Source organism: Euprymna scolopes, chromosome 5 (genome assembly GCF_053919585.1).
Source record: "Euprymna scolopes isolate OS-2025 chromosome 5, ASM5391958v1, whole genome shotgun sequence".
In the NCBI taxonomy this organism is placed as follows: domain Eukaryota; kingdom Metazoa; phylum Mollusca; class Cephalopoda; order Sepiida; family Sepiolidae; genus Euprymna; species Euprymna scolopes.
Genome location: NC_136486.1, coordinates 58675247 through 58690496, shown reverse-complemented (window position 1 = coordinate 58690496; position 15250 = coordinate 58675247). Strand labels below are relative to the sequence as shown.

Below are 15250 nucleotides of genomic sequence, written 5' to 3'. Positions count from 1 at the left end.
TGGTAGAGTTCTCAAAGGTCAAATCGTTGAACTTTGACCCCTTAACAGCCAAATTTTTGTCTAAAAACTGATTTAAAAGATTTTACCAAATCTCAATACCCCTTATGTCAAATCTTGAGTCTGTAGACTGAAAATTAAAATTTTGGTCTAAACATTTTAAATTTTACAAAAGAGTATTCCAACACGCAGCAAGCTTTTTAATCAGTTTAGGGACGAAAATTTGGCTGCCAAGAGGTCACAGTTGAAAGAGCTGACCTTTGTAGACTCTACCAAACTCTTCCGCCAAATCTTTTGAAATGCACACACACACACACACACATTCTTTTTGCAGATTCCTAGAAGAATTAGTTGGCATAAGGGAAGTAATTCTTTAATTTAAAATCAGAGTTGCTTCCCTTTAGCTAGTAGATGAAATGCCTGGAAAATCGACCCTTCTGTGCCAGTTTAGGGTTAAAAATGAATATTCTTTTCAAAATATTAAGATATTATTCATCTCGAGCAACGCCAATCAAGAAGATACCAATTTGTCCTTTCCTTTTTTATTTTTAGCTTTAAACTTTCAGCTGGATGTAGACACACGTGTACACACACAGACACCTGGTTTTTATGTAATAGATAGAAAATACCATGTTAGATGGTGACACAATCAACTTTTTCGTCTTTTGCCCATTGCTGACAAAACAAATACCCAGTATAGTATCATTACTTTTCAGACACAACTTGTATGTGTGCATGTGTGTGTGTGTGTGTATATATATATATATATATATATATATATATATATATATATATATATATACACACATATATATATATATATATATATATTTTTCCGTGCAGATTCTTTATTCACTTATATTTCCTTTTTATATATACCAATCCTTATTTAAGAAGCTCAATGTAATTACAGAGCATATAATGAATAAATGACAAAAGTTTATATTCTGAATTTCATGATGTTGACCATCTTACAATTTATTCCTTTAATTCAGTTGACATTTACAATTCTTGACAGTATCTGTTTCATAGCACAAAAGCATTCACCTAATTATTATATCAATCAATGAATCAATTTTGTCCTTAACTCATCAGAAGAAATAGCAACTATCAATCCACAAAAAGGAAATAAAATGTGTTTTGAGCATGATTAAAAAATTCGAAAATTGGAAGAGAAGCTGCAGTTTCCTTATTTGCTTGCATTACACCATGTTGAATCCAAAATGATGATCATCATGAAATTTGGAATATAGACTTGTCATTTACTCATTATATATATATATATATATATATATATATATATATATATATATAATCTCCAGAATGGAGGATCATTGCCTACCCAAGATAGTCCTATATGGTGAACTCTCTACTGGCCGTCGTGACAGAAGGGCATTGAAGAAACAATATTAAGACTCCCTGAAGGAGTCCCTGGGTGACTGCCACATAAAGACTCCCTAAAGGAGTCCCTGGGTGACTGCCACATTGATCACCTCCAGTAGTCTGCTCTCGCTGCTGACTGTGATACCTGGCGATGTATTGTCCACCAGGCTTTCACCTCCTTTGAGAGCTCCTGCACAGAGAATCTGCAGGAGAAGCGCTGCAGGAGGAAGATTCAGGAAGCCTTAGCAGCCACACCTGACACAAATTTTGTCTGCAGCCGCTGTGGCTAAACCTGCTTGTCTTGCATTGGGCTCGTCAGCCACAAGCGTGCCTACAATCGACGTTGGGCAACCCCCCTTCATAGAATCTTCATTTGCAAAGTACAGCCAAGAAGAAGATATATATAACGTATGTAGTATTTTTTTAACATCCTTACGTCACTGTAACTAAAATCATGGCCTTGTATTTGTCTTTTTCAGATCCTTTAATATATAATTCCGCCAGCAGCAACAGCAATAACAACAACAACAATGTATATAAAAGTCCCTCTCTGGTGGACTTCATTCGGCAGCATCAGGCTGACCTGGGAGGCAGCGGCCAAATTACGAGGGAGAAGCTGCAAGACCTGCTGACCAATCACTTGGTCCAGCAGCTCACCCAGATGAGGCAGGCCACCAACGAACAGACTCAGTCGACCAAATCAGCCGATGATGCACAAAATGCTAACGTAAGTGATCTTTTTATATATATATATATATATATACACATATATACAGTATTTCGAAAAACTATGTTGTATTGTCTGGATGGTAAAGCTATTGAAATTGTTGGGAAGTTTTGTTACCTTGGTGATAGACGAATAGGTGCGAGTGTGATTGCAAGAATTAGGGGTGGGTGGAGACAGTTTAGCATCTGTCATTACTAATCAGCATAGCATTACTACTGCTGTGTTATCAACAATCCTGCACACCATGTTCAGGTGGGCCCATCATTGAACAGTGATAAAACAAAAACTATATTAATCTTTATTAGAATCCTTTGAGATGAGTAATCTGTGTATTTAGTTATTTATTTGCAAACTCTTATCCTCATCTTTTTACCACATTTCAATCTTACCCAAAGCAGGCCACAGGATTAGTTGGTCAAAAACATGATGAGGAGAACAACAACAGGGATACGGTTACAAGACTCAGCATTCCTATTCAGCCAAAACATGGTGAAACAACAACTATTAAGATGAAGATAATAGTCCACAAATAAATAAATTAAAATAAAGACTGTTGGATATTCGCGATTGAAACTTGGTGGACAACAAGTCAAGCATAGACTCCAGTTTATTTGTACCAAATATGTTTTGTTTTTCGTTTTATATAAAAATCGCTTCAGGCTTAGCATAAAGCCACTTGAAGAAGTTAAAATAAAAAAAAAAATTAAAAACAATACCTTTTCAATGACAAAAATTAGTTAAGTATTAGATGAATGGATCCTTGCCCAGCAAACAACAATTCTTTTCTTTGTCAGAAACACCGGTGATGGAATGTGAGGACTAAATCATAAAAATAGAGAAGTAAGAGTTCTGAGGCCGTAGAAAAGCTAATGAATTTTATTTCCATGAGTCCTTTTTTAGGGTGCTCAACCTGTACACTTGTAGTTAAAGGAGGTTTTATGTTTAGTTTATTTCTGAAGAGGTGGGGGTTCATTAACTAGCAAGTATACCCTATTTCACATTTCTTTTTAAAATGTGCATGATATTTCTGAATTTTTGAGATGAGGATTGGTTATTATTCATATTATTTGGATTCATCAGACTACTGTTCTCATCTTAAGTGTGATTTTCACAATGTTTCGATTGATGTAACCCACAACCTTATTCAGGTGTATCTTGTCAAACTTGGGAATGTTTCTGTCGAACTCCGTCCACAGGGACCCGTGGCGCAGTGGTTAGAGTACTTGGAAAAATCAGTTGTAAAAAGTGATATTCTCCTGAAGATTGAAGGTTCAATCCTCAGTGTGGACGACCGAAAAATACAATTGTGAATTACTTAGGACTTTTATCCAGTCATGGCTGACGGAACAAGAGCATACTACCCCTGTGAAGTAAATAAAGGGTTCCACTCGAAATTCCGTCCAAATTCCAGAGTTCAACAGAAACATTCCCAAGTTTGACAAGATTCACCTGAAGAAGGTCGAAGGTTACATCGACCAAAACATTGTGAAAATCACATTCAAGATGAGACCAGTTGTCCAATAAATCCAAATAATACAAATTATATTATATATCTTTAATATAAATCGATTGTAGTTTCAGAAATTAATAGTTTTCAATTGAATTACCTCTCTTGAAAATTAATGAACATTATTTTAAGAAAGGTTTTCGTAATTTATCCCTTTTTATTAAATCACTTTAATTACTGTTAATATTGATGGAATTATTGCATATATATAGGAAAATGGGACAATAAAATCACTAATGAATAACACCAAACATTAATCTATCTATATATCTATAAAAGTCAGAATGTGTGTGCAAGGACACTTCTCAACCCATATACTCATAAATTATTGATTTACAAATTTGAAATTTGATATATAGGGTATTCACGAATGCGCATGCATAATAGGTTCACATGACAGATTCATTATGTTTAGAATAATTGGTTTGAAAACACTTTTTAAAGTCGTCTCAAGCTGGCTTAATGGCTATCCTACTCACTGTCTTTAGGTTTTGGTTTCGATTTTGGTTTTTGATCTTGAACATTTTTTTTTTATTTGCTTACAAGAAGTGAATTGTTTAGAAAAAAAAATAATACTTGCATGCACATCTCTCCGTTTCTTTCCATTTTTTTTTTTTTTACTTTATTTTGTTTTTTTATAGAATTCCACATTACAATTCATACCTATGGTATTTCTGTTTATAATAATAAAGAATTCTACATTAATCAAAATATAATATTTATGCATATTTTATGACCAGGCAATGCTGGACGGCCTGCTAGTATATCTATAAAAGTGAGAATGTGTGTGTGTGTGTGTGTGTGTGTGTGTGAGAGAGAGAGGACAATTCTCAATTTACATACTCAACAAATTTTTGATCTGCATACTTGAAATTTGGTATATGGGGTATTCAGACACATGGAAAACTTTTTAATCGATTTTCATCCAGAAAAAAGGGCAGCTAAGGGAGCAAAATTGAAAATTTGGTATGTGGGGGGGGGGTCATCGGATTTTTATCTTTTTCAACTGTTTCACAAATGCGCATGCATGAATGGTTCAGATGACAGCTTCCTTATGTTGAGAATAAGTAGGTTTGAAAACATTTTGTCAAGATCATGTCAAGCTGGTTTAATGGTTATCATACTTGACTCATTGTCTTTAGGTTTCAGTTTCAATCTCAGCTTGAGTATTTTTTTTTTTACTAACAAGAAGTGAACTGTTCAGAAAAAAACAATACTCGCATACACGTTTCTTTCTGTTATTTTTTACTTTATTTTTTTAAGGAATTTAATGTTATGTTTTATACCTACAGTATTTCTATTTATAATAAAAAAAAGAATTCTGCATTAATTCAAATATAATACAGGATGTCCTATTTAAAAAGAGGTCAGAAAATGTACTAGAGAGGAGGAACGTTCTTTTATTGTTTAAATTACCTGTAGTGTTATAAAAGATATGTAGTGTTATAAAAGATGTGTAGTGTTATAAAAGATGCTGGAATTGCTTCCTGTTGACATCTTTTTTTTTTTATTTTTATTTTTTTTTTTAAATCTATGCATTTCTGAGTACATTTAAAAAAGTTTGAAGATACTGCCGGTAGATCTTCTCTGGTGATTCTCCTGACAGCGTTGGTAATGTTCTCCTTCAGTTGTTCTAGATTGTGGAGATTATTTGTGTAAACTTTTTGTTTTAAAGTTCCCCAAAGATAAAAATAGTGGCCATAACCCTTTGCTTATTTTTCTCTCTTCCATAAACATGTCATGAACTCGTGTCAGTGATCTGTGAGACGTGTGGCATGTAGCGCCATCTTGTTGGAAAAAGAATTGCATTTTGTCTTGTGGTGTCAGTCGGTCATTAAGAGAAAGATTAGAGAGATCGGGTTACTTTTAAGTTGGCCATCCTGTATTTATACACGTTATGACCAGGCAATGCCGGGCGGCCTACTAGTTTATTATAAACTGTGTAAAAACTAACTATGCAAATTTAGCATACAAATAGATGTGCTTGAGTCTTTGCTGTTAATTATATATATATACAGTATATCGAAAAATTATGTTGTATTATTGATTTAAATCACATTTAGCAATGTTGATGACGTAGTTATGATAAATGAAAAAATATATATTTGGATCTTTTTTGTTTTGCTCAGTATTTTGAAAAACTTTTTTTTTATTGCATTTTCAACCCAAATAGGGCATAGTGTCACTTTGATGTATGTGACTACTATCAAGGATGTAAGTTGCAGGGATACTATGTATAGAGTTCAGCAGCAAGATGTCTGTTCGCATTACACTTGAACTTCTGCATGTCAGTACAGTTTGGTAAGCAGGAACACAGAAGGGAATTCCAAAGTCTAGCAGTTCTGGGGAAGAAACTATTAGTAGAAGGCTTTCTTACATTTAGGGATCTCTACTGTGTATGGGTGGAACTTTGCTGCTTGTCGGGTTGGTCACAGCATCCATTTAGATGTTTTATGCATTTATAAGCTACATTCAACATCCAAATGAATACTTGACTTTTCCATATCTATATAATACTAAAACTCTGTCGTTCTTGATTGTTTGCTTGTTTGCTTGCACACTATCCTCCTTCTCCTACTACTACAACTACAACTACTATGCCTCCTCTTCTTGCTACTATTATTACTTCTCCTCTTTACAACTACTACTACGCTTCCTCTTCCTCCTCTTGCTGCTACTACTACTACTACTACGCCTCCTACAAGGGCTTGTAGTTTGTCAGAACATCCACCATTAAAATACTTGTAAAACTGGCAGAGGGATGCAACATTTGATCGAACTCTTGCTTCCTTGCAGGCTGGTAATAATCAGAACAAATACAATGGTAAAATAAACAAAAAGTGTATTAGCAGAAGTGTTGTAGAAGTACACGTCATGATTCTAGGGCCATAACTGCCACAGATCACTGTTCAATAATGTGTTAGGTATAACTATATTTATAGTCTCTAAATAAGTTTGTTATTCCTGAAATAGGTATGTCGGCTTGCCCCATAACAATAAGTCAGCTGTTTTAATGGTAATGTAGATGTGATAAATGAAAGAAAAACTGTTGCATTAATTCATTTAGATAATGTTTACAAATCAACTATTCATTATTATATTGTTTCTTTACACAGAAAACTGTATTGGAGGAAGCCCAGCAGAATGAGATCCAGAAGAAACCGCAGATTCCAGACACATTTGACAACGCCACACGGCTCCTCAATGAATATCAGCTGGATGAGTCGGAACGTATGTTCCTACGGTTGCATCAGCAAGCCTTATGCAGCCCTATTGACCAGCGCCAGTCTTTGATACGTGTGTTGTTGAACCTTGCAGAGATCTGTGTCAGACGCAGCCGACGATGCCGGGACAACCCTATGGAGAAGCAATGGCTATGCACGCATGCAATAGCCCTGCTCCAGAATGCCAGCGAAATCTGCGAGAAAGCTCTTCAAGACGAGTCAGGGGACACCGATGTGCCCTGGTTTCAACAAAACTTGCAGATGATCACAACAAAGCTGAAGCCGGTAGAGGACAACCAGAGTCGGATCCTCTACAACTGGCTGAAGAATGAGGAAAAAATGATGGAGACGTTAAGACCTCTGTTCGCTTCAACGCCGTCAATCCAAAGTAGGAATTTCCCCCTAACACCGAGCATACCACGGCAGCATCCGTTTCCAGGAATGCCCTGTTTTCTGTCCTCCGAGACGTCTTCAAACAAGGACAACTTTGCCGAACGCTTACGTTGGTTGGCCAAGTTTTGGCGCTACTGCCGAGACAGACTGCGTAACAAGAATTTCAAAGAGATCTTAGAAAGACTCTCAGAAAAGGTAGAAGAGGAGATGAGTAACTTAGATACACCTGATGGTCTCTGTAACGAAAACAACAATAACGAAAAACAATTTGAAGATGTCTTTTACCTTGACGTGGAGGAAGTACGTAACATTGGAAATATAAAAGAATTGTCTGATGTCAACTCTCCTGTACGTCAGTATTCTCTCTCCTACGAACTTGCCTCCAGCGATGTGGATGTCGAAGGGTGGGATTTTTTCCTCGAAGATCGTAAGAATTACAAATTTGATTGTGTGATCCAAATGTCGCCAAGGGTTGAAACCGAAAAAGATGATCAGACGTTCATTATCGACACAGAACTGACCGATGAATCTCAATTCATGGAACAAGAGTTGATCTCTCCTCTACATGAGCAGAGCATAAGCCTCACCATTGTTCGTTCACTGGTTAAGCTTGCTGAGAGGCTAGCCAAGGAAGAAGACTACACGAAAGCTGAAGCTCTGTATGAGCAAATTTACATCATTCTCTTTGAGATTCAGGATTCCAACACATCTGTTATGCGATTACGGGCCAGCACAATGAAAAACCTGGGAATGCTTAAATGTAAACTCAGCAAAGGGGATGTAGGTCTGAAGATGCTGAAAAAGGGTTTGCAGATGTGCCGGGATCTTGGAGACAGCGATGTTGGTAATGAAGTGTCGATTGTCATGTTTGAGCTCGGCAACGGCTACATTGTCGAAATGTGGAATGATGAATCCTTCTTTGACATTGTCATCTCTGTCATAGCCGAGTCGTTCGAGAAAGAATTTTCAGATCCAGACAACGAAACGTCCTCAAGCCAGAATTCCCAAGCCGAAAAGGAGTTCAACAAGGACGAGGAGAAAGAGCGGGAAAAACTGGACGACAAGAACATCAAAGAAGCCGTCTCCTGTTTTGAAGAGACTATAAGTATATTAGAAGACGTCTCGCAACGGGATGAGAAACAGACCGATGTGCTTGCTAAGGCCTACTTGAAGCTTGGAGATTGCCATTTTATGATGAAGGAATTCAATGATGCTCTCATCTGCTTTGAGAAATCTTGGACACTCTTTAATTCCCAAGGGCAGTCTGCTGGGAGGGCACTGTTTTTAGAAAATGCACATGTGCTTCTAATGTTGGGCGTTTCCAGTTTCATGCTGCATGTATATCCACGTACCGTCTCAGTGTTTGAACTTGCTTATAGAATGCTCCGATATGTCTACGGCCTAGCCACGCAGAACTTCTTTGTGGGTCTCATCCTGTCGCTGCTCGGCATCACCTATTACAAACTAAAGTACTATCACAAATGCGTCTCTGTCTGCTTCCAGGCGTTTGAGATCTTCTCGAATCTCTACCAGAACAACCTGTCCTCCCTACCAAAGCACAAATTTTGGCTCGTCTGCCAAACCTTGTACGTCCTCGGAAACTCTTACAACGTGCTAAACTTACAACACAAGGCGATCAAGTATCTATCGTTAGGACGATCGCTGATGATGTCGACGGACACTGCTGACAAGAGGCAGCACATGAGAATCCTGCAAATCCTTGGCGACTGTTATTTTGCCCAGTATGACTACAAGACTTCTCTGGAATTCTACAACGAAGCGCTTGGTCTGGCCGACGAGAAGGATAACGAAGAAGACTTTGACCCGAACCAGTGCTCTGAAGACATGGCGCTGCACAACCAGCTACTTAGCCGATCAGCAGACGCACACATCAGTATGAGGCAGTATCAGAATGCCGTGCATTATCTCGAGCAAGCGAGGGACATCCAAGACACATTGCAGGAGGACATCAAGGGCGACTTGGTCAGCACGTTGAAACAACTTGGCCAGATGCATTCGATGGCTGGTGACGTAGACAAAGCCATGGAGTCTTACAACGAATGCATCGAAATCTTTAAAGAAATCCATGGGAAGTTAGAACCGGAGGTATGTGAAACGTTGGGAAACCTCGCAACGATGTGCTATGTGAAGGCTTGCATTTGCGAGGACATCGACCAGGAGTTGCAGATGATTTTGCGAGCAGAGCAGTACTTTCAGGATGCTCTCACCATGGAAATGAATCATTGCGTATGTGTTAAGTATGCAAACTTTCTCTACAGTCAGGGGAACTACGACGATGCCATCTTATATCTTGAGGACTGCCTCAAAATCCAGACGCCCTTCCCTAATATTGTGTACGGTGGTCTGGATAAAGTAACGCTACCCGAACTTCTTCAGGAAGAAGTCGATGCTCAGGAGGAGGTCGTACTTCCTGCCTCGTCGCTTGCTTACTATCTTCTCATTCTTTGCAACAAACTTATGAACCGGCCGAACCGAGCCGAGAAATATATACTCTTGTTAATGGAAGAGGCGTATCTCTTTCAAGATCCATTGCTACATTCTTTGCTTGGTTATTCGCTAATGGAACTGTGTCTCTTTGAAGAAGCTGCACTTTCTTTCCTCGAAGCAGCCATCATGCAGCCGGAATATTTCCTTGCTATGGATAATTATTGCATCTGCTTGTGTGTCTTTGTTCTTTATACGTTAAAACAAGCCGTGATCACCATGCTGATTTATGCCGGAGTAGAGTTTGAGGAGTGCGTCTCTGACGCTTCTCCCTCCTATTCAAACGGACAGATAACTCCGTGTTATCTGGAAATGTCGGATACGGAATTGCAAGAGATTTTTACCTGATACTGTGATATACATTTTATATATCTATATAAATGCAGGGTGTCCCAAAAGAATGTATACATCCATTCAACTGTTATGGCTCGTTCAATTTACTGAGTTTGACTTGCAAACAAGGTTGATAGAAAAATATCAAATTTATCTGGACAAAAAGTAATAGTTAAATGCAACCAGCCATATAAAGAATTTTTGAATTTCGCTTTTTAAAATAATCTCAAAAAAAAAAAAAGGGGTTAAACTGCTTAAAAAAAGGTTAAATTCAAAATTTGGCCTCAAAACATTGAGTGGTTCTAAAATGGGTTATCGCTTTACTAGAATGTTGCATTAGAAATTGAGCACCCTTAGAAATATTTAAATATTGACTTTTTTCATTTTTTTTTTTTTTTTTGATAATCTGGTAGACCAGTGTTCATTCGATAATAATCTGCTGAAAAAATTGAAAAAAAAAGACGAAAATAAAAAAAAATAGAGAGGGTGGTTGGCAAGCTCCTTTGGATGCACCATTTTTTTAATGGAAATCACTCAAGACAATGCATGAAATCACTTGATGTAAGGAGCTAAAAAAAAGACAAGTACTACTTCAAGGCCCAAAACTAATGATAAATGTTAGATGGATTCCAACTCGATTTCTTTGATTAGGAACCATTCTTTTAATTCAGACTCTTTAATCCTTAACTATTTTTATTAGTAGAAACTCATCAATTCGTGTCAGTTCATTGATGAGTTTGGCATTATGGATTTTTCATGAATAAATATTTTTTTATGGAAATCGTCCAGACAAGACATGAAGCCACTTGGTGTAAGAGCTATAAAAAATGCTATTTCAAGGTCATATACAAGTCAATAAGTGTTAGGTGGATAGATTCTGACTCTGAAAACAGCAATTCTTTTCCATTTTGTTGGAAAAATCGCTTCTGCGATGTGAGAAGTAAGTGACCAAATAAGGGAAGTGAGAGTTACGAGGTTCACTTTGTACTCTCCTATCATAGTCATCGTCACCACCTCCTCTGGTAGAGCAGAGACTGGCAGAAAACACTAAACGAGTAGGAAAACACATTGAAAGATACTGATAGTAAAATAACAAAAATCATAATAAATTAACTTTGAATAAAAGTAATGGCTGCAATGTTTGAAGCAGGAAACCTGAAACAATTGCAGAAAAAATGAGAGTAGCAATAGTAAATATTGCAGCACCGTTGTACATCCATTTTTCTATGATATAAAAAGTGTGTTGAGCAGAACAGGTTTGGGTTCATTTCATGAACATTCTGAAAGTAATTTTTACTGTTAGTATGGTTGAATATTTTACGGACAGTCTGAAATTACCTCAAGTAACCCTTACCTTTAGTAAGAATTAATTTCCTATATTTTTAATTTTACAGTCCGTGTGTTTACATATGTACTTGTACTTTTTGTGTCAATCTTGTTTGCAAAAAGAAATCAGTAAATTGAATGAGTTATAACGATTCAAAGAGTGTATACATTATTTTGGGACACCCTATACATAGATTATTATTTTACACACACACACACAAACACACACACATAAGATTGGAAACAGTTAACAGAACAGTGTTTGCGTCCCTCAAACTGTGTCCTGAAGAACACAGAGCAAAAAACTGCGAATCACCATTCTCTTCTTACTGTCTCCAAACTTAGGCATACATATGCTCTATCACCAATATTGAGCACTCTGCCCTTATAAATATAGCTATTAATAATTGATGCAACTATATTAATACATATATATGTATGTGTGTGTGTGTACTTCTCTTTTGAAATTGGCTCCAAGTTTTAGATTTGCACTTGTATACAGTGCTCAATGCCTTCTCAGGCAGAGCTTTATAGTGTTTGAATGAATTACATCTGTTTGAATAGGTCGTTACCAATGGTTTTATGCTTTTAGCGATCATCAGTTGGACTATTAATCCGATCTAAGTCGTAACCTTATGTTTATTTTCGAAAGAAAGCAAATATAATGCCGTGAGTTAGCTTTTTGTTGACCATAAAGAACATAAAACCACCGGCAGTTACCTTCAAAAAAGAAAACATGTAATGTATTTAATTAATATATATGTGTGTGTGTATATATGTATAATGTGTGTTTGTGTTTCAAACGTGTTATATATTTCATTGAAAGTAATATTGCTTATTAAGTTAATGTTAATAATATTAAGTTAAGATATTTTTTAATTAATCTTTTTAGTTAGTGGAGATAAATTAATGTAACATCATGGCTTCCACTTGAGTTTGCCTGTGAAACTATGCTTGTTTTAAAGCAAAATAAGAAATAATCACAAAGTAAAGGAAGATTACCACCAATACGTGCAGGTTTTTTTTTTGCTATGGTAGCAGAATTCGAAAATTGAAATATTGAATTTCAAGTGAAACCAATGATATCTGCTGAATTGTCATGTCACAGTAATGAATATCTAAAAATTACAAAGAATGATAAGGTAAAAAAAATTAATTATTAATGAAAATAATTTTCGAAGACAATTAGTGAAAATTGAGTTTTGCAAAAAAAAAAAAAAAAAAAAGAAATCGGTTTTAATTGTAACAAGGGAGGCAAATATTTTCTGGAAATTGAAAATCTTTAGCCAATTTAGCAATTTAACAACGAAGCACCAACTTCTTTCTTAAAATATCCTTCATGGTTTAAAATTGTTGTTGCACCTCCCAGCGGAAAATAAGGGATTTTCTAAGGTAGTTCAGGTACTGGAAATTCTTTAATTTACAGACGCAATGCTTTCTCTAGATTCATATGTTTGTTTGTTTTTTAATTTCAATTTATTTGTTTAAAGTAAATGAATAAAAAAAGGTTTTAAATTCTTAAACTTGCATGAAACTTATCTAAGAGTTTTATTTGATATGTAAATGTGAAAATTTATAGAAAACTAAAATAATATATATTCTGTTTTATTAAACAAGATCAGGTTCATTTAATTGTTCTTGAATTGGATAAAGATAAAAAAATTGAGAAAAGTAAATGTTTTTAAAATGATGTTTCGGACTTTAATAATTGGTATGTAAATATAATCATAATAATGTTATTCTATTCCATATTCTTTCTTATATATTTTTCGTTTTTATTACAGACACCAAATCCTCAATATAGAATAATAACTTCATTTAAAAACATAATTTGTTTTTTGTTTGTCATAAATATTAGTAGTATTAAAATAAGTATATTACTTTCAATAATGAAATAAAATTATATATATATATATATATATATATATATATATATATATATATATATATATATATATATATATATATATATATATGGGGGGGGGTCATAGAAGGCTATCACAATAAAAAATGTGACAAATATGCCGGTATTGAGAAGGTGGACAAATAGATGTGGTTTTATTTTTTTTTTAAGTAAAGCTTACTTGCTTTAATCACAATTTCTACATATTTCAAATCTTGTAAGATTTGAAACAGCTACCATTTGATAAAGAGGTTTTACCGTGAAGTATATTATGGAACATGGTCATACACATTAAATCACTGTGTAAAAGTTGCAACTAAATCAGGTATTATTTTTTTTAATGAAAACTAGAATCACTTTGTTTGTTTTTTTTTGTCCGTCTTACACCAGTATATTTCCAGTTCTTGCATTGAGATATCCTACTATGACATCTCTATATACATTTCACATACAATGATTCAAGCAAACTACATCAGATAAATAAATTTAAAATGGAAAAAAGAAACAAAATGCTCAATGATTCGTCTGTTGAGTGGGTTTTATTCAAACAACTGTTTCCAAATGCAAAATATATCCATTCAGCTTCCAGTTAGTGTTGGATATTCAGAACAGAAATATGGATTGATTTTCATCTTCTTATTGTAGTTATTCCATTCATAAATTAGTTGTAGGCTGTTTTTAATTGTGGGGTATTATAGTTCGGTTTCCAGATAATGTTAGTTCATCAGGAGAGAATGCACACTGTTTCAGGGCCAACCTCTCGACAGCTTTTTATGTGTACTGGTCTCCTCACTGATGTAAGACCAATATTATCTGAATTGTAAGTAAACGAACTGTTCCAATCAATAATTGTTTAATCATCAAGCATTTTGTTTCTTTCGTTCCATTTTGAATTCATATCGGCAGATTTTTTAAAATTATTTTATTATATATATATATGTGTGTGTGTGTGTGTGTGTGTGTGTGTGTGAAAGTTTGTTTAAAGGAATAAATATTCAAGAGAATGAGAAGGTACAGATAGAAATAAGATAAGCACAAAATATTAAATAAAATAGGAAAAATAAGCCATGCTTCTTTTGATTCAATATTTTGTGTCAGTTATGAAACTTTATTGTAAATTGAAACAAATTGTTGAATTAAAAAAAACACGATTTTGTGTTAATTTTTCTTGTTCTATTTATATTCTTTGTTGATTACACATATTGCTTATTCCTATTTATACCTACGTCTACTATCAAATAGCCACTTTTATGCAAACTTTCACATACATGCAAGTATTTATATATAAAGTATTTTACTTAAGGCCTATATATTATAGTGTCTTTTGGGCATATCCAGGTTTCATTGATTTGGTCATACTGAGGTAGAAACAGGCAAACAAAATATCTATTATAGGAAACACAAGAAAATGAGCTCTTCCTGACTTGAACCCGTGGTTTGTGTTTGTTTTTTCATCTTTTCTCTGGGTCTTTGCCTACTGAACCATGATGAAGAGTTGATCTGTTTCTGTTAGCATAATTGGGTCAATGAAATCTGGGTACAGTTAACAGGCACTGTAATCTTTATTTTTTAAGTAAAATACTTTCTATTAGCTCTCCTAGAATCTATGATTAGGCACATTTTTCTCAATTAATTTCTGATACACACACACACATATATAACATATAGAGAGAGAGAAAGAGAAGCATGTAAATATATACATACATATATATATATATATTAGGTGCAAAAATGTTTTTTGAAATTTGAATCTGATATAAAAACATTATTTTTGCATCAACCTAATATATATGCACGATATATTGCATTTTCATTTTTTTAACAAAATTAATTATTTTACCTTATTTTATCTGTTTTGTTGTTTTTTTTATTTCTTTTCTTTCCCTTTTCCTATATTAAATTTGATTCCCTCCAAAAAATGAAAGAATTTTTTAAAAAATGAAGTAATACAA

General features: G+C 34.8%; 1 protein-coding gene across 5 annotated transcripts in view; it reads left to right on the top strand.

Moving 5' to 3' along the window:
* LOC145276810 (uncharacterized) overlaps positions 1-10674 on the top strand; it is a 468903-nt gene extending 458229 nt beyond the window's left edge. For all 5 annotated transcript variants that reach the window (XM_080128136.1, XM_080128135.1, XM_080128138.1 and 2 more), the window contains 2 exons: positions 1860-2107; positions 6731-10674. In XM_080128136.1, coding sequence (XP_079984262.1) covers positions 1860-2107; positions 6731-10084 — 3602 coding nt within the window. In that variant the 3' untranslated portion in view covers positions 10085-10674. The remainder of the gene's footprint in view (positions 1-1859; positions 2108-6730) is intronic.
* Positions 10675-15250: the final 4576 nt, after the last annotated feature.